The sequence below is a fragment of the Kryptolebias marmoratus genome, linkage group LG3, assembly GCF_001649575.2.
Source record: "Kryptolebias marmoratus isolate JLee-2015 linkage group LG3, ASM164957v2, whole genome shotgun sequence".
Taxonomy (NCBI): domain Eukaryota; kingdom Metazoa; phylum Chordata; class Actinopteri; order Cyprinodontiformes; family Rivulidae; genus Kryptolebias; species Kryptolebias marmoratus.
This window is the reverse complement of record NC_051432.1, coordinates 1,760,019-1,784,937: the sequence shown is the minus strand read 5'-3', so window position 1 is coordinate 1,784,937 and position 24,919 is coordinate 1,760,019. Positions and strand designations below refer to the sequence as shown.

Sequence of the window (24,919 nt, the reverse complement as noted above, 5' to 3'; positions counted from 1 at the left end):
GTGTTTCCCTCACAGTTTAGCCAATTTGGAGTTTAAAGGGAAATGCACACAATGACAGAAACAAAAATGTTACTTTGTTAAATTTGTTGCATCAAAATTTATTTTCCACATATTTGTGAATACTGTCTTTGAAATTTAGCTTAGAAAAATAAGGTTGATTTTCATTAAAATTGGATAAATTAAATTTCAAACATTTAAATAGGCTATCACACATCGGCAAAGTCTGAAAGGCCACCCCCCCTTCTAAATTCAAGGCCATTTAAATCCCACACTCTCACATGACCTCTGCCCTCCCACTTGCATTTGATTGTCCTCCCAGACAGAGACCCCGCTGCCCCTTTTCCATCCTTCTGTCACGCCCGCTATTGCCATCTCTCCAGCTGACTGGGGACCATTAAGTGGTCTGGAGCAGCCAGCAGCCGCCCAGACTAGCAGGTGCTGAAACGGGGGTCTTTGAGGACTGTGGGAAGTGCAGCAGAACAGCTGTTTGCTGGTCACCCAGACAGAGCATGCAGCCAGAAGGGACTCTGTTGGTTCCTGTGAAAACACTTGGTCCTTTCATTTAGGCTTTTTTCATTTAAAATAAAGTGTTTGGGGGTGCTAAATTTCCAAAAATCGAGTTTATGTGTGCTTGCTCTTCATAAACAAATAAACTTTAGCACTTGAATGTTGGGCTGCCCTACATAAAGCTTTAAAATGCTTAGCAGTTTACTCTTTAAACCATCTAATGTTCCACAAGTACCATCGCTTGTAATGCAAGCCCGTTTCTTTAAGTGTAGTTCTTTTAGGATGTTAAAACAAACCCAACCCTTTCTTGTTTTGTATGTTTTTAAAACCATCAGATAATGAAAAGACTACTTGGCCCTAATGAAGCCAGGGAGGTGTGGGTTGCCCCTCATGCTCAAGCTGTGACACACTCAGAGCCACACAAGTGAGCGAACCCCCTAGTGGCTTCATTAATGCAGCCTCTGTCAGGGAAACCAGAGAAGTCACCACAGTCTCCCGCCTGTATTTTCTCTCATCTCTCAGCAGAGGTAAACAGACATGAATGATGAGCTTTCCAACCCCCCGGAGAACATTCCCTCAGTCTTTCTTTTCCTCCCTGCTTCCGGAAAAACAAGTACACGCTGTCCTTGATGTGACTGGGTGCACAGCTCTCCTCAGTGAGAAATGGAGGGCGTCTATTTGGGGGGGGGACAAAAGACTAATAAATGTCCCGTCTTTCCTCGGTTCGGGTTTTATGTTGTCCCGCGGTTTGCGTTGTGTAGCTGAGCTCAGTTTGTGTCTCACTGTCAAAATAAAGAAATGGGTTTGTTGCCACACTGTCTCTTTCATCTGCTCATGCCTTTTCTCGTCTTTTCCCTTGACGCTGCACAAGCGAGCCTCTCCCCCTCCCCCACAGCCTCTCCTCCATCTCTCTCTCCCCACCCCCTCACCCGTTACTTGTTCTGTCACCCGGCCTTTCATTTCATTTAAAGGGGAGGGGAGACGTTTATTTCTTGGCAAAATGCCCATTTCTATGGTGGTAGCTAGCCCCCATTATGAGAAGTCCATCTTTTATTATTTCTGCTTTAACTCTGGATGGCGTCACACAGAATCACTGTATTGTTTCAACCGTTAATTGTGTATACACCACTAGATATGTTTATTTAGCAGTAGCTCAGTTGTTCTACAGATCTGAGTAGTTCCATGCAGGAAGGAAGCGTGCAATAAAATGCTCATACATGCACACAAAAGGCAGCCTTGCTCCCTGTTGGGAGCATGAGGAAGCACAGAGGGCCCCTTTGTTTTTATTTTTTTTTTTAGTCTTTTCATTCACAAGGCATAATCAAAGACTGCCCTCCTAATTGCGACCTGAATGAACACAGAAGCGCATTACTCACACATGATTGCAAGCGGTGGATGAAAATAATTGTCCCCCGGTCTTTGTTTTTCATGTTCAACTTGCTTTTATGCCCCTCCTTCAAATCAGTGACTTGCCAAGAATCAGCACGACCTTTTTGGAATTCCTGGGAAGGAGTCAAATGAGCACAAATCAACACATGCTTAGGTGAATCGGAAAGAGGCGGTTTTGCTCTAGTCAACACATGCATGCTTGTACCTATTTTCAGGGAAAGGTGCTTGTTTTGTAGAACTCAGTGGCAGATGGCCTCATTTGCTGTTGAGGTAACATGCAGTTACAGAAAATGAGTACAGCCAAGTACAACCTAGTGTCCCATTGGCTGCAGTGTTTTGCCTTTCCAAAAACTTAGTGGTTGCAGTTTTGCATGCCACAGGTGTATTAAATAAGCCCTTAATCTTGCTCCTATTTGAAAAGGTGTAAATAAAAAGCAAGTGCGCCTCTCTCATGCTGACTTTTTCTTTTTTATTGGTAACACAGTTTCCCTATTCTTCTTCCTTCTTTGTAAGGTTTTTGTTTGAAATTTATATTATCCAAGACATGAAAAATAAAAGAGTGGCACCTTGTCATGTAACCAGCTTTTATGTCGTTCAGAAAACAAAATGAGCAAACGAGACAGGAGAATACGCAGGGTGGTTGCAGTGTTGACTGAACCAAAGACAATGTTCTGTAGTGGCAACAGTTGTACTCTTTGGCTAGCATCCATTTCCGACAAAATGACTCTTTGCTCCAAAACTTGTCTTTGAAAAAGCCAAAAAAGATTCAGTGGCTTTAAATAATAGGCTTTTGCCTTTCCCCCTGTGTTTAGTAACAAAACACCTACAAGCCACTGAGTGTTTGCTGTGAGAAATAAAAAGACCATCTGTTTGAGATAGTTTTTCATTTATACTTAAGTAGGAAATAGCACACACTCGCAAGTTATTCTGAAATTATGTCAAATAAACCTTTTTATTCATTCATTGTTGTAAATGGCTTGCACTTATATAGCGCTTTATCTAGTCCAAGGACCCCAAAGCGCTTTACACTACAATCATTCACCCATTCATCCACACATTCACACACTGATGGTGGTAAGCTACATTGTAGCCACAGCTGCCCTGGGGCGGGCTGACAGAAGTGAGGCTGCCATCACACCGGCGTCACCGAGCCCTCTGACCACCACCAGTAGGCAAGGCAGGTGAAGTGTCTTGCCCAAGGACACAACGGCTGAGATAGCCGGAGCGGGGGCCTGAACCAGCAACCCTCCGATTACAGGACAAACCCCTACCTCCTGAGCCACTGCCGCCCCATTGTTGTAAACAATGACATTTCATTTCTCAGTCTTTTGATTTTACATTTTAATTTTTTATTTGCATTTGTAATTAAAAAAAATAGTTCCTGGAGCTAAATATTCTTCTTATAATGCAACACTACATCTCCATAGCTTAGTCCTAAGTTCTCAAGAATGTGTTCAGTCATTATTGATTGACCATCTAATTGTTTTCTGTTCATTTAAGCGATTTTCAGTTGACATCTTTTGTGTGCTAGTTCTTGCCAAACGAAGCACAAGTGCTTTATTTGGCCCTTCAGATTGCCGAAATTCTTCCTGTGGTCTGTATTACTTTGGGCATTTGTCATGCAAACTGAGATTAGCGCTAGAACAAGAAAAAAACTGTCAGATGACAGAAAGCGTATGAAAATTTTAATTAAAGGCTTTTTAATTGCAGGCTCCCATCTGGCTTGCCTTCAACTTGTAACAGCTTCTAACTTTACTTAAAGAAAAGCACAGTCAGTGCAGATGCAGGAGATCTCTCCTGCTGGGATGTTTTCATTTTTCTTTTTCCTTTTTTTTTTTTTTTGGCTCACTGCAAACTGACTGCAGACATTTGTCGGTGCGTATACACGTCTGCCACAAGTCTGACGACATTGTGCGATAATGCTGCCTGGGGAGTGGAGATAAGTGTGCTGAGAAGAAATTTTCATTCACGGCAACTTTTGTAGTACGTTTCTCTGTATCTTAAAGTAACGTGCCTGTCTGTATTTGTCCACTCACCTCCAACAAATGAATGTTTTTCTTATCTGGGGGAATCGTTTTGACCTTGGTGCCTCTGTCTTATAGTTAGTTATTTGCAGCTGTATTTAAATTACTGCTGCAATTCCATAGAAGCCAAAGGTAATGGAAGGTAACAGCAAAATGACTAAACCAAACAAAACTTTAATAAACAACAGTGTCATTACAAATAAGTTAGAGGGACAATTTTACTTCAGCTGCTCATGCAGGTACAAAAATGCATCATTGTTATTCAGACAATATTACAGTTCATTTCAACTCTGCTTATTTATGTTGCTCAAGTTCACATTAAAAGACATCTAATCTTTATACTTCTTGTTATTGGCTGTTTAATATAAAGGCTTTGTTATTTCATATGTGAGTACCTAAAGCTTTTGGTATTTGTATATTTAGTTTGAATGAGATGTTTGCAGTAGAACTCATCAGTTTTGCAAATTATATCTATTGAGCCAGAGCCTGTGTAGTAACATTATCAAAACCTTTTATTTTGCCATAATGGATGGAAATTTACTGTGTATTGCTACAGTTATATGTATTTAGAGTAGGGTTAGTACTCATAGTTGGTTGAGTAGCTAGCAAAAGCTAAGAGAAGACCATCTCACCCCACTAGAGATTGGACTCCAAAGTTTGAGCCTGGACTGTGAGTCACTGACACACTGTGTCTAATGCCAAACCTCTAACTTGTTGTCAAACCTTGTTGAGATCTCGAAGTAGAGCCTAAGGAACTCACACTTTGGGATGGAGGGAGTCAGAGGGACAGAAATGTGTTTGGTGGGTGCCCGGGCCTAGACTACCATCTGAACAGTGGGGAGTCAAAAAGGCAATTCATCGTTGGACTGGAGACAGAAAAACAAGTTACCTAGATGTCAGGAGGAGAGCAATAGACGGTCCTCTCAGTGTTCCTTTTGTCAGAGACAAGCTGAGGACTTCACTAAAATATTCAGCCAGTAAGAGTCACATACTTGGCTCACAATTTGTTTTTCTAATTGCTGCTTTTCATTTGGACTTTCGTTCTGGGTCTTTTTTGTTTGTTTGTTTATTTTTTAAAGCAATGAAATAACAGGTTTGGTTTGTCCCTGAGACAACTAGTTTGCTGATTTTTAGTGGAAGATTTCCCACTTTTATAAGGAACCACACGACATGGCGATAAATTAATAAGGGAAGCTCATCGTACGCCATGAGGAATAAACACAGATCATGTGATTCTCTCAGATAAGCTTCACACAGGCTCTATAGTACTTTAGAAACCTAGTGTGATGTTGTATTAGAAATACACTTCGATAAATTTCTTGAGTCCACATTTCCCGAAGCGCATTAATCTTCTAGTCTCCTCAAATAATTACTAAATAACTTCTGCTTTTATGTGCTTGTTTGGCCTTTGTGCTGGTGATATTTATAACTGTAGTTCTCATTGTTTGTTCAGCCAGCTGCCGGAGGCTGGCCTAGTGGTCAGGGTGTTTGCATGCTGGATCAATAGCCTCCCTGCTCTCCTCCACTAGCATTAATAAGATTATTGATTAGCTGCCTCCCAATGATTGATTACCCTTTTATACCATTGACTCAGTCTATTATTAGTTTCCCCATCTGATGGGATGCTTTTAGGCCCAATAAATTTGCTTGTGTGTGGATTCGTTCTGATTGTAGAGTTGCTGAAAACGTTCTCCTTTGGGATTGGTTGTATTTGATTCACATATTTCTCAAATATTACTCAATGTTTTAGACTCGAATTTGTTACTGAAAAGTTTTGAAACACCTAGTTATGTATGTAGATCGAGTACATATGCCCAAACGTTCGATTCTGCTTTGTACAGGCAGGGAAGTCTTTTGAATAAGAAAACATTCTTATTTGAATGCAGGTCGTATTAAGCCAGCAGAGAGCCGCAATTATTGGTATTAGTACGGTGCAGTTGGAGGGGGGCAGTAGGCCAAAGAATGATGAATGAGAAGCTTGGTTTCATTCCAATAAATGAGCATCGTTCCACTTGGGCTTCCTTTCACAGGACCAGCCTGCAAACCCAGGATGGAGACTGATGGACCTCTCGCTGCTGCATGTTAGGAGTGCAAAGGAAAGAAGGAGAAATTAATGCATGTAGGGGGACGAAAGGTAGAGAGATGATACAGACCAAAATTAAAAATGAAGGAGGGGGCTGTTTAAGTAATAAATATGAGCATTTTGGAAAGGAATGAGGAAACAACTTTGTAAACAGATGGAATTTAACAAAAATAATAATATGAAGAAAGTGAAAAGCTTCATCTGTTTCTGGATAGTTGACTGCACCAAGGAGAGGACAAATGGATTTGTCATAGCTGATATGAACTGGAAGATGCTTGACTGTACATTCTGATTATGTGGTAAATTCTGGAAAGTGCACGTGTGACCATCTCAGCCTGTCCACGCAAGATAGCTATCATTAACCAACCAATAAGATAAAATTGATTAAGGAAACTAACTGTAAACCTATTTGCATAATATGATGTTCCTCAAATAAAGCCAATACACATTGCTCCCTGTTTTATTTTATTATTTTTTTATTTTTATGGTGTACACATCTGTCTCTTCCTTTGTTTGTATTTTTTACACTTTTTCATCTTAAGTAATTCACTCCTCCTAATCCCCCTTGTTTGAAACGTCTCTAACAATTTGCTTTATATTAAACTGATTCTTTGTCTAACCTTCCTTATTCCTTGTATTTTTCTCTTTAGACATATCCCTCCAGAGTGGTCCTGGTGCCCAGTATGATACCTCTCATTGGGGATCCTCTGTACCAGTTGACAGACCCTCCAGTGCCAACAGCTGGGACAAAGTAATCATTGACGGAAACGATACAGAATCTTGGCCATCCATTAGCAGTAATCCCATCCGCCTGGCAACAACAGAATGCTTCTTGGACTCAGCTAGCTCTAATCAAGACACCAGTGCTGTCATTACAACTAGTAGGAGTGGTTTTCTGAGTATGGCCACAGGTACCGCTGGCCAGCAGGCCCACTACAACTCTCTGAAAACAAACAATAACATGATGACAGGGCCTGTGTCAACCCACACATTATCAGGTAACAGAGGCTGGGGCTCAGATGGAAAACAAGATGGAATGAATAGTGGAAGAGCCGGAGCATCCAATAACTGGGGATCACCTAATTTTAACTTGAATCTCAACCCAAATGCCAACCCATCAGCCTGGCCTGTTCTAGGACATGAAAGCGGTGGGGGTGGTGTTATTGGTCCCAATGGAGTATCCAACTCTTCATCCCTCCCACCAGGTCTAAATGGCAATGGAAACGTGAGAAATGGAAATGCAGATAAAGGTGGGGGAGGCTGGGTCAGCATGATAAGTGCAAATGAAAATGATCAACAGCACCCTTCAGCCAACACAAACCTATCCTTCAATATGGAGCCTGGTAACCTTAACACTGATGGACCAAACTACACTAAACAACAGCAACAAACTCAGGAGCCTATGAGCCCCATCCATGGCATATCTGGTTGGGGAGGCCAATCACCCACTGAATCATCCCAACTTAATGGTGACACAACAGGCAGCTCTGTTTGGGGCAGTGGAGAAACCAAGGCAGCTGAGTCTCCCAAAGACTCGAGCTGGGACTCAACTCCCTCTACAGCCCTCTCTGCCTGGGACCGCCAAGGCAATGGTGGTGGGAGTAGTGGAAGTGGTGGCTGGGGGAATTGGGGCAAGTCCTCTGGGGTTGGAGATGTATCTAAAACCTGGGACTCAGTAGATGCTGGTAGTTCTGGTTCAGGCCAAGAGCAGCAAATTAGCTCATGGGGCAAGCTTTCAGGAACAGCCCCAGCAAGTGAGGATAGTGGGGACAGCAGTGAGGGTCGATCCCATAACAGAGACAGATCCTCCAGCATGGATTTCGCCCCTCTGCTACCACGGCAGGACCTAGACCCCAGAGTGTTGAGCAACACTGGTTGGGGACAGACCCCCATCCGACAGCACACTGTTTGGGAGATGGAAGAAGCCAATTTCGATGATGGAAAGAGCAATAGCAGCTCAGACACCATGGGATGCTCCAGCTCTATTGGTGGCCCCTCATCAGCCAATGGAGGTACTATTAACCCTAACATTGGACCCAGTCAGAGGCCTGGTTCTGGAGGAAAAGGTGACAGTGAGGGGTCTTCATCTGGATGGAGACCCCCTCCACCTCAGCCAATTCAGACTGGATCAGGATGGGGGGACCCTTCACCTACTCTCAAAAATGCCCCAAATGGCACACCTTCTGGCTGGGGAGACCCTTTACCTACTAATGGTTCTAAAAGTGAGGGCACCCCATCATGGGGTTCTGAGGATAAGTCACCCAGCTGGGATGATGGTATGATGAAAAACCAGCCTACTAGCTGGGGAGAGGGCCCCAAAAGCTCCCATGGTTGGGGCACCAATAATGGGGGCTCCAGTGTCTCCACCCCAGGGGAGTGGGGAGAGCCAGATGTCAAGAACAATGAGTCCTCTAGCAGCATGTGGGAAGAAGAAGGAGGTAATGGAGGAACTGGTGGATGGAAAGAAAGCCCTCAAGGAGGAAGTAGAGGAGGAGGAGGAGGGTGGGGTAAACCTGCTCCTGCTGTGAGTAACAGTAACTGGGGGGAGACCTCGCGTAACAATGGCCCAGTTCAGGGAGGCTGGGGCTCTTCCAAGCCCCAGGAAAGCAGCAGCAGTGGCAGCAGCACTGGCAGCATTGGTTCCTGGGGTGGTCCGAGCTCTGTGAAACAAAACAACTCTAGCTGGGGAAATGTATGCAAACAGGACCAGGGCATGGAGCCCACTGGTTGGGAAGAGCCTTCTCCTCCCTCCATCCGCAGGAAGATGGAGATTGACGATGGAACATCAACCTGGGGTGATCCCAGTGCCTACAACAAGACTGTCAACATGTGGGACCGTAATAATCCCAATAATAACCCAGGCAACAGTGGCCCTCCTCCCAGCAAGAATGGAGGAATGATTATTCCCAACAATAACAATAATCATCACCATCCTCACCACATGCACCATCATGGCCATCACAGCCAGCCCCCGACTCACCTGCAGCACCAAGGAAATAACAACGGGTCACCAAACAATGCTGCCTCACATCCAGGTGCTGGGCCCCAGGGTAGGCCCCCCATTGCCAACCCAGGTATTTAAGATGTATATTTTTTTATTTATTGAACTCATGAATGTTATGTTAAATTTAATCATTTATCAAATAGTCTTAAAGGAATTAATGACCTCCACAAGTTTATTAGTACATATTGAACACATGACTAGTAGTTTCATTGTTAGAACCTGTTCCAGTAAGTCCAGGTGAAAACAAAGGCCAAGTCTATAGACATGTTAAAGCTTTAATGCCAAACACTCTCTTGTTCCCTTCACTTGTGAACGAGACCACTGCACCCTGCTGTTTGCCATTTGTAGCACACCTCCATTGGCGCTTAATGACCACCTTAAGATGTACTCGGGGTAACCAGATACAGTTAATCAACCAACTCAGCTGAAATCATTACAGCTCTGACCTTTCTCGAGCTGCCGTCTTTTTCTGCTCCTACATATTCATAGAGACACCACCTGACAACCAAGAAACATCCAATCAGGAGGAGGCTGGTATTCAAGATACTGCGCTTCTCATGATTTCTGTTTCTTATTGTTGCTAAAAATCAGCTAAGAAGTCTTAAAAGATCATGATGATTTTCTCAATGTATGATTTTCCACACGCATTCTAAATTCAAGCTCTTAACAGTCAGTTATTTGAGAACAAAAGATGGTTTATTATTTGGAGATAAAATCTGTGGACTAAGAACTTATTTATGGGATTTCACTTGGCCTTTTTTATTGAACCTGTTTTTTCTGTCAGGATGGGGAGAGCTTCCTAGTGTTCAGCCCAAGTCAGAGCCTGCTTGGGGAGAGCCAACAGCTCCAACATCAGCTGTTGACAATGGTACCTCTGCTTGGGGTAAACCCCCAGGTGGCGTTGGAGGATGGGGGGACAGTGGCCATGAGCCCCCTGGCCCTTTTGTCAGGTCCAATGGACCCACAGGTTCTGCACCTTGCAAGCCAGGTAACACCCAAGAATGAATGATAAATGAATAAAAGTTTTTTTTTTGCTTCAGCATGTGATCATATCTGCAACTTTAAGCTTTTTGAATAGCAGGTTACTTTCAGTCTCTCTTGTAAACTTTCTGTAAACCACTGCTTGGTGTTGGGGATCTGTGTATTTTCACAGCACACATGGCTAGAAAATAAAACAGGAAGTTTCTTTAGACGACTGCAATTTCTCTCAGCTATGAAGGTGTTTGTTGGTGACACTTGAGTGGAGTATTGCTGGGATTAAAGTAATTCCACGCCTCAGTAGGTTGTGGTTATTTTTACTGTGAGGTTGAACTGTTCGAAACGATGGAGGGAGGTGCAGGGGAACGAGCTTACTGTTAGATGGCAACAGTGACACCAAGTGGTCAGGTTAAAAATTACCTGCTGCTCCCTCAAAAATAAATTGAGCATTGCAAACATGGAAGACATTACAAATACTAAAACATTGATTGCCTATATTTTCTTTTTGCCTGTGTTACTTTTTTAGGCCCCAAACCTATGCAAGATAGCTGGGGAAATGGAGAAGAAATGAGCATGTCTACTAACCAATGGGACAATGAGGATGGGGATGTATGGAACAGCCCCACCTCCCAGGAGAGTAGCTCTTCTTGTAACTCCTGGGGCAATGGACCCAAGAAGTGTCCAAGCAAGGTAAGACAACAAACTTCACTTTTCTTCAGAAAAATATTAGTTGAGAGAAACTATGGCAACAAGACTATGGTATGAATTAATAGACAATATTTTGCTGGTGTGTCACAGGGGAAGATCAGCAGCAAGCCAGATGAAGCCTGGATCATGAACCGTCTCATCAAACAACTCACTGACATGGGCTTTCCGGTACAAACAACTGACACACAATTCTTACACAAAGTTTTTTCATAGATACGGTTTTAATACTTACAATTTTAAATGAAATGAGTAATATGTGCCGCAGTGCTAAAGCAAATCAATTTAAAAAAGCATTTTTTTGTCGTAAAACCCCTTTGGGTTTTATTAACTGCAGATATTTTACTCATGTGTAACAGAGAGATCCTGCTGAGGAGGCATTGAAGAGCAACAATATGAACCTCGACCAGGCCATGAGTATGTTCACCGTCATATTTGGATTGAGCGGGTTTAAATATAAAAAAACCTACAATTTCTTTCTTTTCTTTTTTTTTGGCCAGTCAGCCTTACATAGCTGTTAGACTGAAAGAAAAACATCACACTGCAGTATATTAATTAATAAAATATTACAGTCTCCACTTGTAACCTCTTGTCGTCCTGCTTCCTGCTTCTAGCCGCCCTGCTGGAGAAGAAGACGGACCTGGACAAGCGGGGCATGGGTTTATCTGATTACAGCAACGGCATGAACAAGCCTCTTGTGTGTCGTCCCTCTGCACTCTCCAAAGACCCCTCAGACCGCACCGCCTTTCTCGACAAGGTGAGAAAACGAGCAGCTGACCACCTTCTACAAATACCGCTCGTAAATGATGTGTAGAAATGCAACACCTTCATGCAGAGTGTTACTTTTCTTTTGATTTATCCTCTCATTGTGTACTTTATCATCTTAACATGTTAATATATAGAGTAGATCATGGGTAGTTAATGTTTGATCAGTTGTATGAAATTGCACGCTTGCATAATTTTACTTTTGTCTCATCATAAATGCTCCCACCCCACCCCACCCTGCCCTCTGCCCATTTCTTTAATCGGTTTGTTTCTGCTCCAGGATGGTGTCCTGTCAGATGACGCCCCTCCATCACCGTTTTTGCCTTCCCCCAGCCTGAAGCTCCCCCTGGCCAGCAGTAGCCTTCCTGGGCAGGGTCTGGGACAGGGCAATCCGGGGTTGGCCATGCAAAACTTGAACAACAGACAGGTCATTAAGTTATTTTACTTTACTTTAATGCACAGTATAGCTTGTAGTTTTAGCATAAATGAGCAGAGGGAAAAAAGTAGCGTTAATGCACGTCACTGGTTGGGTGACAATTTAAGACAAAATGTCATAAATATTAGCAGGTCAAAATGCACTTAAATTGTTGCTTTCTAAATATTTATGGATTCAAAACCTCTTTTGTTACCCTGCAAATAACTAACCATTTTTATTTGTAATAACTTTCCAGAGTTTAAGTGTAGCAAGAACAGATAATCAGAATCGCAACCATCTCTCTGCCTACGAGTCCTTCAAAAACTGCTGCTCACTTAATGTGCCTAAAGAGGCTGTTAAAATCAGCGGCAGTCTTGGTCGAGAAAACAAAGCAGGGGCCGGAAATATTCTGAGCAGGTCTTTTCTTCTTCATTTTGGAGCAAAATAAAAACTCATAATGTTGAAATGTCCAAAATGCTGCCTTAAACTGAATAACAATAATTCAGTCCTTCTGGAGAAATGAAAATAATTAAACTTTTCATAGCATGTAGCAGCTCTCGTCTTGGCGTTCACTTATGCTGTCAAGTTTGACCTCGAGGGAGAATGAAAAAGAAAAATGTTTATTATATTGGTATGCGAGTTGGAAATGTTGAGATAAGTCTTGGAGCAAAGTGCAGGACTGTTTGGATGATTGGATCAGTTTTATGAACAGTTTCTTCTTCTGGCTTTGCTCTTCAGTTCATTTCAACTCAGTTCAGTGCAGTTTATTTATATAACACTAATTCGCAACAAAAGTCATCTCAGGGCACTATACAAAGAAGTAAGCTCAAATCAAATTATACACACCCTAGTTCAGTCCAAAAGTAGATCCAGATCCAAATCCATTTACATACTGTCAATTCAATCCAGTGCAGTATATTGAGATTTGGTTTATTAAAAAGCTGTCTTAATAGTACTAAGTTGTCTTTCTAAGGAAACCAGCAAATTGTTTCGAAACTTCACCCATCCTGAGCAGCAGGTTGGCAACAGTGGAAAGGAACGAGTCCCTTTTAACAGGAAAAAAGAACTCCATCAGAACCAGGATAGGCTGCCATCTGCCTCGATTGGCTGGGGTCTGAGAGGACAGGAAACAGACGCAGACAAACACAGAATGACTGGTCCAGGTGGGACGTAAAAGACATGTTATTGACAGGAATGACTGCAAATACAAACATGGAGAGTATAGCGAGTAAAGACAGCAGCAAAGTGAGGAAATGTGGTCAAAGTGATAACTCAGGAAACCCAAATCAATCCTAACTATAAGTTTTATCAAAAAGGAAAGTTTTAAGTCTGGTCTTAAAAGTAGACGGGGTGTCAGTCTCACGGACAGAAACTTTAAGTTGGTTCCGCAAGAGAGGAGCCTGAGAACTGAAAGCTCTGCCTCCTGTTCTACTTTTAGAAACTCTAGGAACCACAAGTAAACCTGCAGTCTGCGAGTAAAGTGCTCTGTTAACAAGATCTTATAATCTATTTTAAATTTTACAGAAGGACAATGAAGAGAATCTAAACTTGGAGAAATATCTCCCTCTTAATTTTCATCCTAACTCTTTTTTTTTTTGTCCCCAGAGTGTTTTTAGACATCATGATAATAAAGAATTCTGATAGTCCAGCGTAGAAGTGATAAATGCGTGGACTAGTTGGGTTTTTTTTTGGTTTTTTTGCATCACATTGGGACAGGATGTTACCAGTTTTAGTTCTTGATAATAAAATGATGTAAAAGTGCTTGTGTAGACAGAATATAGCTGAAGATTAAATGTTGCTGGTACTTTCAGATACCCAGTGGAATGTTTGGCAGTAGTGGAGCAGCACAAACCCGGGCCATGCAGCAGCAGCAGCAGCAGCCTCCTCAGCCACCAGTGCCACCTCTCAGCTCCTCCCAGCCTAGTCTACGTGCTCAAGTGCCTCAGTTTCTCTCCCCTCAGGTAGTCAATCACACACTCACACTGTAAGTTGTGAAAATACACACTGTTGTAGTTATAAAATGGTATGCCAGTTTTTTAACACACAGAACATGATGAAGGTGAGCTCAGAAATTGTTCTTTTTTGTTTTATAAAAGCCCCCAAAATTTCCTCAACAGTGTGATTTTTATGTGTCTAGTCCTGCCACTAGGGGCCGCTGTTGTCGTTTAAATGTCTGTCTTCTCACGTCTTCTTTTCGTCTTTTCTCGTCCCAGGTCCAAGCACAGCTCTTGCAGTTTGCAGCAAAAAACATTGGTCTAAATCCTGCACTTTTAACCTCACCAATAAACCCTCAACAAATGAACTTGTTGTATCAACTCCAGCAACTGCAAATGGTAAGGCTTCGGTTTGAATTGATTTCCGATGAACGTTGATCTGACTTGGGTTCAGAATAAAAGAATCATTTTCTGTGTTGTTGGAATGTCTGCAATAAAATTGTTCCCTCTGTTTAGGCGTACCAGCGTTTACAAATCCAGCAGCAGATGATGCAGGCGCAGCGCAACGTTTCCGGCCCCATTAGGCAACAAGAGCAGCAAGTGAGCCAATAAATGCACGATTACAGGAAGAAAAACATTTGGTCATTCATTACATGGCGTGACCTTATATGAATAGTGTCTTTCTGGTGACACAACTTCTTCTTTTTCTGTTTTTTTATTTTTTCATATTCACACAATGTTATAACTGTTCAATCATTTTATTTATGACTTCTTTTTAAATGTGCTCAACAGCTCCTTTCCGTCTTTGACATTTCAATTGTTGGATATCAGCAAAAAAAAATCTGTTAAAATAAGGAGGCCTTTTTTTTTGTCTTTGCTTCATATTTATACATTTCCATCTTATTGTCCTCATGCAACTAAATATAATTTTATTCTTTTTGTCCTCCTTGTCTGTACAGCACAAAAAGCACACTTCTTTCCATTTTGGAAATTGTTAATAAGACAATCGTTTTCTTTCTCCTCCAGTTTGCACGTACAATCACCAACATTCAGCAGCAGATCCAGCAAATCCAGCAGCACCAGCGCCAGCTGTACCAGGCGCTGCTGATGAAGCAGCAGCAACTTCCCTCACATTCCTCCTCGTCCTCTTCCTCTTCCTCTGCTGGTCTGCACCCCCACGGTGGCCCCGCCGGAGGCCCTGGCTCCGGAAAATCAACCCTGGACCCCTTCACAGGCCCCCACCAGGCTCCGGGCCTCGCTGACACTCTGCACACCAAAGAGCCTCCGTCTTCGCCCAATGCCTACAGCACCTACCCTCTTTGTAAGTCTTGGACCCGAACACTGACACTGGTTGTACCATTAAAGGAAGAGTTGCTGTATAGATGAAGAACCTACTGTAATAATTCATAAACACGTCAAGGAAACAACTCTTAAGTTCTAAAACATAATCAAACATTTGTCGGTTTTCTTTAAGAAACAAACATGTAACTAGGCATTTTTATTTTGAACTCCCAACACTCACAACCTCCACCAGCGTTGAACAGTAAACCTCTATTGTTGGAATAAAGAAATGTTTTCATGAGACTTCCTCTCTTGTTTTAGTAGCAGGTGGGATGTTGTTGTGTATAAAGAGCGTAACCAGAATGCGCTTGTGTTTTTGTGTGCAGCTGGACTGAATCCAAACATGAATGTAAACGGCATGGACGTTGGGGGACTGTCCATGAAGGAGCCCCCCCAGCCCCAATCTCGCCTGTCCCAGTGGACGCACTCGAACTCAATGGACAACCTCTCTGGCAACTCCTCAAATATGGAGAATAACCTCAATAAGCATGGTAGGTTACAGTCGAACAGGTTCACGCTTATTACACAAAACCTTCTGGTGAACTGTTAGAAAACCAGCTTTTTATGGAGGTTTTGTCCACACTCATTTGTCTGAAGAAAAAAAATGGGACATTTTTCAGATGTTGCAAACCTTGTGCACAATTGTAACAAATAACGGTGACTCTCTGAAGTCTCTAAAATGTGCTGGGCAGGCAGCCTTATTTTTAGAAGGTCGGGTTTTATGGTTGTTTGCAGTGCTGACATGTTGTCGGTCTAATACCTGCAGAAGACATCAGTCAGTGAGCTTTTAGTTCAGAAAGGATGACATTGAGATGATTTCAGAACAGGGCTGCCATTTTAAACCTCTCAAACCTTAAATAGTTCATATGGTTTAAGTGCACTATAGTAATATTTTACTGTGTGTTACTTTCGTATCTATTGTGACAAAGTTCCTTTCATGTTTTTTCCCAGTGTTGCAACACGCTCTGGGTGTAACACCATATTGTGAAACGGATCACGTTACATGTGAGGCTGTCTGATGCGAAACTGCAGGAGTATAAATTCACACACTACTGCCAACAATGAAACTGTTTCTGGTTGTTCTGACCAGCGTTTCGCTCGTTCCAAGAAACCCTTTCGGAAACTGAGTCGGCGTGACTTCACACAGCACAACTTTAAAAAAAAAAAAACATACGACTGTATGTCTATATGCTATTTGTTTGCAGATGAGAAAGTCAGCAGTTGATAGTAGCTTATTGTTGCTCGCATTTTTCAAGCCTTTTTATTTGCGCTGTTGATTTGTTCACACATTTTGACTGCAAGCCCTACAAAAAAAATCTCATTATGTGTCAGAAAGGATTCCACTAGTGATGAGTCAGAAAAGGGCTGCCCAGCCTTATGAATATCACATTTTTTTCTAGTCTAAATATAGATGTTTTTGTCTTTTGAAAGTAATATGATTTATGCAGGTTTTTATCCAATATTTGATTTATTCTGTGCCCCTAGTCTAAAGTGTGTATTTGTATACACGGAGGACACTTTAATATTGCAAACAACCAACTAAATCCTTATCTGTTTATTATTTGAATACTGAATTAAATGAAGTGTCCAAAGCACAAGAAAATGCTCATAACTTGGGCATAAAGAAAGGCTTTTAAGTAAGTTGTTTTTCTGTTGACAATAAAATATATGAAGTACAGTTTTAATACTTAGGAATGCTAATGCATAAGCACCCTTCTTACTATTCAGCAGATAATTGTCTGTTTCCATCACGACTTTCAATTCAATATTTCTCTCTTATCTTTGAAAAAAAATAATAAAACAACACAAATAAAAACATCCATATATGTTGCTCAGGGAATAGTGAGCCATAACCTTTGGGAGCAGAAGATTGTAGGAGGCAGGTGAAGTTGACAAAAAAAAAAACTGCAAGATTTTTCCACATAGACAAGAATGGGATTTTGGCAAAACAAGTGAGAAAACCCAGCTCTACCTGGAGCTCCATCGATCAGATATACTTCACAGTTGGAACATCTTTTAAAGTTTAAATGAGTCACAAAAGGTTGGAGATGACTGAAAGGACATTTTGAGATCTTTGACAGTTTTCCCAACATTAAAGATGTCTTGACGCATCTCATTAGGGTTCAACTTAGCGAGATAATGTTTGAGTTGTCTGAGCTTTCCCAAAAAATTTGGCTAACAAACTGTTGTTTTACTCTCACAAACCTAATGTCTGCTCTGCCACTGCTGAGTGCTGTCAGGAAGTGAAAGCCACCGGTGTGTGGTTACCACGGTGACCCTCATGAGCCACCAGCAGCAGCTTTTTTTGATCTCGCTTCTCCTTGCACTTCTTACACAGTTTATAGATAAAAAACGTCTGCATTTTGCCATCTTAGATTATTCCAAAAGTAAGTCCCAGATCCACGTTGGGTGTTACAGAAGAAAGTTTGATGTAAGCTGGAATCTCATACAGTGGCTGCATTGGCACCCTTCACAAAGTTTTTTTAATTGATAATAAAGCCAAGCTCAGTCTTTTTCTTTTGTCCAACATGCATGGATGAAAAGCATTCTTAGACTCCACATAAAGTAACACTTGAGTTTATAAACACATTAGATAATAACATTGTACTTCAATTCTTATTTTATACCATTTTATGTAGGTTATCTTGTTGAGTGTGTTTGTCTTGTCACTCCTGTTCAGTTAAGCACTGAAGTACTTTGCGTTTATGCGCCCAGGTGCCATATCTTCTGCTGCCTCTACCCTGGTACCCCCTGGGAAGCCTCCACAGCTGGAGGACTCATACAGCCCTTACAATCTAATCTCCAACTCTGAGTCCCCCACCAGCCCCCTGGTGCCTCCTGACAGCTGGGGCCAAGGCAAGAGCCCCAATGAAAAGATCTCAAACGGGACCAACATCAACTGGCCTCCAGGTGAGAATAAAACATGCCTCCCTTGTCTTGTAAAGCCCCTATTTTTTTATCAATATTAGTGGTTGATAGTTTATCATTTTACCAGCCAGAGTATGGTGAAACAGTTTGTGTGTCGGTGTTTTAGCATTAGCAGCTGTAAGGAAGTTACATTGAATACTAAATGGTTCTGGGGTGTCCTGAGAACATCAGTGTAATTATTTTAGAAACAAATGTGAAGATAATTGCAGCTTAGAAACGTGCATATTTGACTTTCCTGCCATGTGACTAACATCCTCAATCTTTATGGAGTAGAGTTCTGTCCGGGTGTGCCATGGAAGGGCCTTCAGAACATCGACCCTGAGAATGACCCCAACATGACCCCTGGCAGCGTCCCCAGCGGCCCCACCATCAACACAAACATTCACGACGTCAATCGATACCTGCTGCGGGACAGGAACGGAGGTATGGGAAGAAGCCTAAAAAACACCCGTTCAGAACAGAGAGACGATCTGTCTTAGTCTTCCTCCGCGTCACCACACACTCCCATTTACTGCTGCATCATGACGTTTCCTTCTCTTACATGTCGTTTCTGTCGTCCGTGTCCGCTCGCAACACTGTGCTCTCTACATCAACATAGCCACTTCCCCAGCTTCTCCACTGCCTCCCACCAGCAGTGACTGGCCAATCAGTGACTATTCTAGCTCTTTCAGTCTGTCGTCCTGTGATGGAGACAGCTCAGGTACTCGTCCAGTAGTGTTCCCACCCTCCTTTGAAATTGGCTAAGGTTAGCTTAGCCGTTTCCAAACCTTAACCTGTGTGTGTTTGACGTTTCTTACAAAAGCATGCTCCCTTAGAGAAGAGCAGCTTTGATTGTCACCAATCCGTGTCTCTTCTATCAAAACCACAAAGAAATCAAGCCTCACCCAGAGTCATCTCACCAGCACACACCCTATCCTGTGGTTTGTGTGTGTGTGTGTGTGTGTATGTGTATGTGTGTGGTTTATACTACTTTATATTACTTTTTCATTTTGCAAAACATTGCAAGGATAGAGAGAAGTTCATTCTCACTTTAAGATTTTTTATTAGGAAGACTTAGAACCTTCTGGTAGCCTCTGACGGGACAGTAGATGTAGTTTTCTTTGAAAACATTTGCACATGATTGTGTTGAGCGTTAGTCTTTTTTTTTTTAATCGTAGAGATCGTTCTTGAGCGCAGATTTTTCTGATTCATTTCCGGTCATTAGCTACATTTTTCAAACATTAAAAAGAATACGTTTGTGATACATTTTGGCATTTTACAAGCATGCGGCCGTAAAAAACCTTGCTACTGTTTGCCTTTTTATTTGCACTTTTTGAGGCGGCGTTTCTGTTCTGTAAACCAGATGCAACCACATTTTAATTCCACTTAGTGGTGTGAAAAAGCATTTGCCACTTCCTGATTTCTTTTTCAATCACTTTTTCCATACAGGGCCATGTAGGTTTAGATTTTTTTTACCCCCCTTTAATAATAAAGACCTTCATTTTCTAATATTTCAATTTTTTGATGATCTGAGACATTTAAGTATGACAAAGAATGAGAAATCAGAGAGGAGGCAAACACTTTTTCTCTCCACTATATGCGTCTCCTGATGTGATCTTCTCTCTGTCCAAAGGTAAACTGTCTGACATGAAGTCCACTTGGTCCCCAGGGCCCATCTCTCAGAGTCAAGCATCTCTGTCCCACGAACTGTGGAAAGTCCCTCAGGGGCCACGCAACACCACAGCCCCGTCCCGGCCCCCACCGGGCCTCACCAACACCAACAAGTCCTCCTCCACTTGGAGTGGCAACTCCCTGGGTCTGGCCCCCGGCTGGAGCGGCTCCTACTCTTCTGGTAAGAGCCGATTGTTACGTGAAGCTCTTGCACACCTCCCCCATTCTTTGCGACACAGAATTAGGACATTTTCGGACATTTTACAGGTTCAGTTTCATGTGTTGTTTTCTTTATGATGAAACCTCCTAAAATACATTACTTAAAGGGGACCTATTCTGCTTCCTTGAACAAGTCAGGATAGGTCTGTGAGCTGTACAAAACATGTTCATTACATTTAATTCACAAAATTGTTCTCAGAAACTGAAATTTCACCTGATCAGTTCTGCCTGTTTTGAGCTCAGTTCAGAATGAGCGGCTTTAGAGCTACGTCACTTTTATGCAAATAAGTTGCTGTTGGCCACGCCCCCCAACTCACTGTCTTGTCTCAAAACATTAAAACTCTCTGAAGGATTAAATGCTGCGGATCTGACGCACATTTATATTGTTATTGATTCAAACTCTGAGGATTCTTACTTTGGGACAGGGGCAATCTGCGGTCGGAAACCCGACTGGTAGCGGGTCGGGACAGCGGCAGTTTAGACACAGTCTATATTGCAGCCGACAACAGAACATTTTCCTTTTCCAGCAGACATTGTTCAGCAGTAAAACCAGCAGAACTAACATGATGGTCTTCTTCTAATGAAGTGGGTGGAGCTCCACTTGGGTTGCTAGGTGAGGGGCTGGGCTCGGCTTGGGGTTGATGGTAACAGGGATTGTGATGCAACAATCCAGAGGTTTTTGAAACAGGCCGTTTTGCAGACACCAGAAAACATTTACTTGTTGCTAAAAAACAACTGGGTGGTTGTTTTTTTTTGCACTTGGACTGTTTCTAGAAGCAGTAGAAACCCAAATGGAAGTACAAAAACATGCAAAAAGTGTTCCCTTTAAAAACAGAATTTCTGTTTTTTGCCTCTATTTTTTGTCAGAAACAGCTAGTTTAGCCATATTGCAGTAATTATAATTCCCACTCCGCCTCTTTGTGCATGTCTTTTATGTGCACGCCATGGACTGTATGAGCTCCGAGTTCTGCCCAGCACCACCAGAGTCCAGTTTTGAATCATGTTTTTTTGTTTCACCATCCAAAGTGCCTAATTGTTATCAAGAAAACTGGTTTTGTAATGACGAATGAAAATAAATTAAGCACTTATTTACAATTCGGAGGCTTAACGAAAAATTTCACTGTCATGTTAAAAAAACAAGAAGTACATTCAGATACATAAAGCATTGCTTTTGTGTTTTTGTTCTTGTTTAAATATCGACTCACTGGTTTCATTTTCAGCCACAGAACAAACTTTGGTTAAACGTTATAAATGATGTTTGATAGTATTATTTTGCTATCGAGGCAGTGAATATAACCTTTCTCATAAAATTCCAGCCACAGTTGCAACACTGCAGAACCTGCTCTCACTGAGAATAAATCTAGATGTTTTTTGTTTATAGATTTAAATCAAACTGAGAAGAATATGTCACTCTCTCATTTCATTCCCATCAAACACACAAGCGACTGCAGATTCACAGGTGCAGCTTTTGTCACAGGAGCTCCTGTACGCTCACATCTCTCGCTTTCTGAATGTTACGCGAACACGCCCTGTTAAACTGACATTTTGGGGTTTGCCAGTCCTGTGACAGAAGTGTGACCTCGTTTTGACAGGTCACATCGTCGTTTATGCAGCAAAGAGGAAAAACGAATTTTCCTTGCGGTCCTGACACATTTTAAGCAAAGCATTACTTCCTGTGAGGTTAGGTTTGCTAATAACTTCACTGGAAAGTGTGTTATGAAAAGAACAGTTTCCAATTTGTTGTTTCATTAAAAAAATTGTTTATTTTTCTAATACAAAAACTCTCTGCTGACTTCATTTGCATGGCTGTTTTCTGTTTCTGTTACCTACAGAGGGAACCACGTGGAGCACTGACAGCTCCAACAGAACCAGCAGCTGGCTGGTGCTGAGGAATCTCACCCCACAAGTACGTACCGCTCAGTAACATGTATTAAAAGAAGAAAAACTTGCACCGTCTTTCTGTTTTTGCGTAGACAAAATGACAGAAAACTTGAATAAAGCAGTTGAGCTGCATGAATTTCTCTGAAGTTCTTCTTTTAAACGTATTTTCTTGTGTTTGTCAGATTGATGGCTCAACTCTGCGGACCCTGTGCATGCAGCACGGCCCCCTGATCACATTCCACCTCAACCTGACTCAGGGGAACGCTGTGGTGCGCTACAGCTCCAAGGACGAGGCCGCCAAGGCCCAGAAGTCCCTGCACATGTGAGCGCCAGTTAAAAACTCTTAGAGCAGACAGACAGACAGACAGACAGAAAATGGGGAAGATTTCAGTGAAACGTCACTGTTCTGGCTGTTGGGTTTTTGGTGTTTTCCAATTCTCAGGACACCTTCTCTTTTTGAATTTTTTTTCTATTTTTAAATGTCACATGAAAGAAGAGGGAAGTCATCTTTCAGTCAGATGAGCTTTTTGCATGAGTAATTACTGATCAGTTCACGGTTGGATCTAGTCTACTTGTTTCTGTTTCATTAGCACCAGCAAGAAATCGGGTTAGGGCAGCTCTCACTACGTCACAGAAGTAGAAAACACACCAATAAGGAATGATTTTAGTGTGTGCCACCAATTTCACGCTGCTTTTGAACTATTATTTGTGATTTTTGTTTTGCTTTTGTCCCACAAGGTGCGTGCTTGGAAACACCACCATCCTGGCAGAGTTCGCCGGGGAGGAGGATATCAACCGCTTCTTTGCACAAGGCCAGTCGCTGGGGGCAAACACCACGAGCTGGCACGCCAACCTGGGAACCAATCAGAATCGGATGGGCGGGGCAACTCAGTCTCACTCGGTCGGCCAGTGGAGCAGCAGTGGCGGCGGGGGCGGCGGCGGGAAGAGCAGCGGGAACGACCTGCTGTGGGGTGGAGTGCCCCAGTACTCCAGCCTGTGGGGCCCGCCCGGCGGAGAGGACGCACGCGTGATCGGAAGCCCCACCCCCATCAACACGTTGCTGCCTGGAGATCTGCTGAGCGGGGAGTCCATGTAGGATGACGCCACGGTACACTAACCCACCGCCACCATGTTGTCTAAACTGTTGGTGGGGGTGGAATTTAAAAAACAAACAAACAAACAAAACAAACCTCCAAATGAAAACAATGATCGAAAATGAGCAAGAGCAAAACCCAAGCAAATCATGTGGCGATAATCAGTATCAAGTAGACTTGTTTGGAACTGTGAATGGTAAATCAGAACGTTGGGGGTCCCTAACACAGACTACAGACCCCAGCCCCTCTGCTTTACTCTGGTCCTCTTTGTATTTTGTTTACCCCTTTCTCCGTCTAGTATTTTTTTAAAATGCATCGTATATAAAAAAAAAATGAAATTAGACACGACACAAAGAAACCTTTTAGGTGTTTTGATTTTTTTTTTTTTTTTCCATAAGTAAACGCAACATTCTGTGTGAAGTGTTTTTAAAAGAAGCAATCAAAGCTGCCATCTGAGACTTCAAAAGAACTGAACAAACAAACAAAAAAAATCATCCCAAAATAATACTTAAAACAACCATTCCCAGCATATTCATGGCCAATGATGATATTCTAAGACCTTTACTAGTTTTGTTGATGTTTGTTTCTCAGCACTAATATTAGCCTTAAGTGCTCTCTGGCCCAGGTCCTACCCAAGCCGCCTTTTTCTTTTCTTTTAAGTTTGTTTTGTAACTGAAGAAATCGCTGAAATCTTGCACAGTTCACCTCTGAGCCAACACGCGGAACACGCTGCGTCTGGTGACCACCAGGCAGGAAGAAGGCCTGACCACACAACTGGCACTACCAATCATCTGCTCAGATACCCGAATTTGTCTCACGAGGGGGGGGGCACAGCTGTTGACTTATAAGCGTGAATCCCTGCATTATTGCTGTTGTTATTTTTAAATTTACCACAAGATATAAGCTGAGAGAAGATTAGTCGTCGACCTTTGCTGCGTGTGTTTCCTCGTGAACTTGTACGTCCGATGGAATCTAATCATCGACTCCCGCGGACCCAGATCCTTCTGGTCACCTTAAGCCTGGACCTCAGTCGCTTACTGGTGCTTTGTTGAATTTTCTAATGTTCAGTTTGTTACAAAGCCAACACGGTCAGCCAATTTTCGGAGGACAAAAACTACTCGGTTTTACTTTGATGTGACAGTTACATTGTGCAATATACACCATCGACTTTTCTTCCGTCCATACTCCATCTGAACTGGTTTCTTTTAGTTGTTGTTTTTTTTTGTGATTGTTGCTAATTAAAGCAAAAGACTTTGGAACTTTTAAAAAAGAAAAAGAAAAAAAAACAAACCAAAAAAAAGAAAAAACTTTGCCCCCCTCCCCATTTTTTTTTTTACATTTTTTTTTTAAACTGGATTCTTTTCAGGCCTCCAGTCCCACTGAAACTGTTGGGAAAACTGCAAAGAGGAAGAAGCAGCTGTCGAACTGTGCTGAAAAAGGGACACTGGGTACAATAATGCACACTTCCTCTCTGCGTGCCACAGCCACACCCAACAGAGACTGAAACCGCAGTGGGATCGGATGGTTCTGGGTGTCTGGCACAATACCAAATAAGAGGGGTTCCTCCTAATGCAGTAGACCTACGAGTGTTCCTTGCGTTTGGTACTGTACAAACAGAAGAGACTTTTATAAATTGAAAGGGTTTTGATCATAGCACTTATGAAGAGCAAATCGCTTCAACTGCAATCCAATAAATCGAAAGACATTGCAAACAGGAAACAAACTCCTGCTCTTTAACGTACTGTATCCTATTCCGTGGAAGCGTGTCTGCCGCTGTTCCTCTGGTAGCAGGACGAAGGGAAACAACTCAAATGTTCCATCAGACTTTGGGGCGAGAAACAAAAAAACAAACAAAACCTTCAGACTGTTTTTTTTTCTCTGCCCTTCTTTGAACTATATCAAAGTGAATATCACAGTTATTCCAAAATCATTAGCCTTGTTCTGTCCGGAGGCTTGCAACGTCAGCTGTCTCCGACACCTGCTGGAGTGGGGGTGGGCGGGG

At 42.4% G+C, this 24,919-nt stretch overlaps 1 protein-coding gene across 2 annotated transcripts in view; it reads left to right on the top strand.

Annotated features, from left to right (window-relative positions):
* LOC108245315 (trinucleotide repeat-containing gene 6C protein) overlaps nt 1-24,663 on the top strand; it is a 51,392-nt gene extending 26,729 nt beyond the window's left edge. The window contains exons 5-22 of one of the 2 annotated variants that reach the window (XM_017432117.3): nt 6,654-9,077; nt 9,792-9,995; nt 10,512-10,675; nt 10,784-10,861; nt 11,050-11,107; nt 11,305-11,447; nt 11,736-11,882; nt 13,682-13,831; nt 14,084-14,203; nt 14,321-14,404; nt 14,831-15,125; nt 15,472-15,636; nt 17,861-18,055; nt 18,347-18,496; nt 19,686-19,904; nt 21,775-21,848; nt 22,006-22,145; nt 22,562-24,663. In XM_017432117.3, the coding sequence (XP_017287606.1) occupies nt 6,654-9,077; nt 9,792-9,995; nt 10,512-10,675; nt 10,784-10,861; nt 11,050-11,107; nt 11,305-11,447; nt 11,736-11,882; nt 13,682-13,831; nt 14,084-14,203; nt 14,321-14,404; nt 14,831-15,125; nt 15,472-15,636; nt 17,861-18,055; nt 18,347-18,496; nt 19,686-19,904; nt 21,775-21,848; nt 22,006-22,145; nt 22,562-22,919 (5,168 nt within the window). In that variant the 3' untranslated portion in view covers nt 22,920-24,663. Of the gene's footprint in view, nt 1-6,653; nt 9,078-9,791; nt 9,996-10,511; nt 10,676-10,783; nt 10,862-11,049; nt 11,108-11,304; nt 11,448-11,735; nt 11,883-13,681; nt 13,832-14,083; nt 14,204-14,320; nt 14,405-14,830; nt 15,126-15,471; nt 15,637-17,860; nt 18,056-18,346; nt 18,497-18,671; nt 18,922-19,685; nt 19,905-21,774; nt 21,849-22,005; nt 22,146-22,561 lie in introns of those variants that run through there. The other variant, XM_017432120.3, reaches the window with a different exon arrangement.
* Nucleotides 24,664-24,919: the final 256 nt, after the last annotated feature.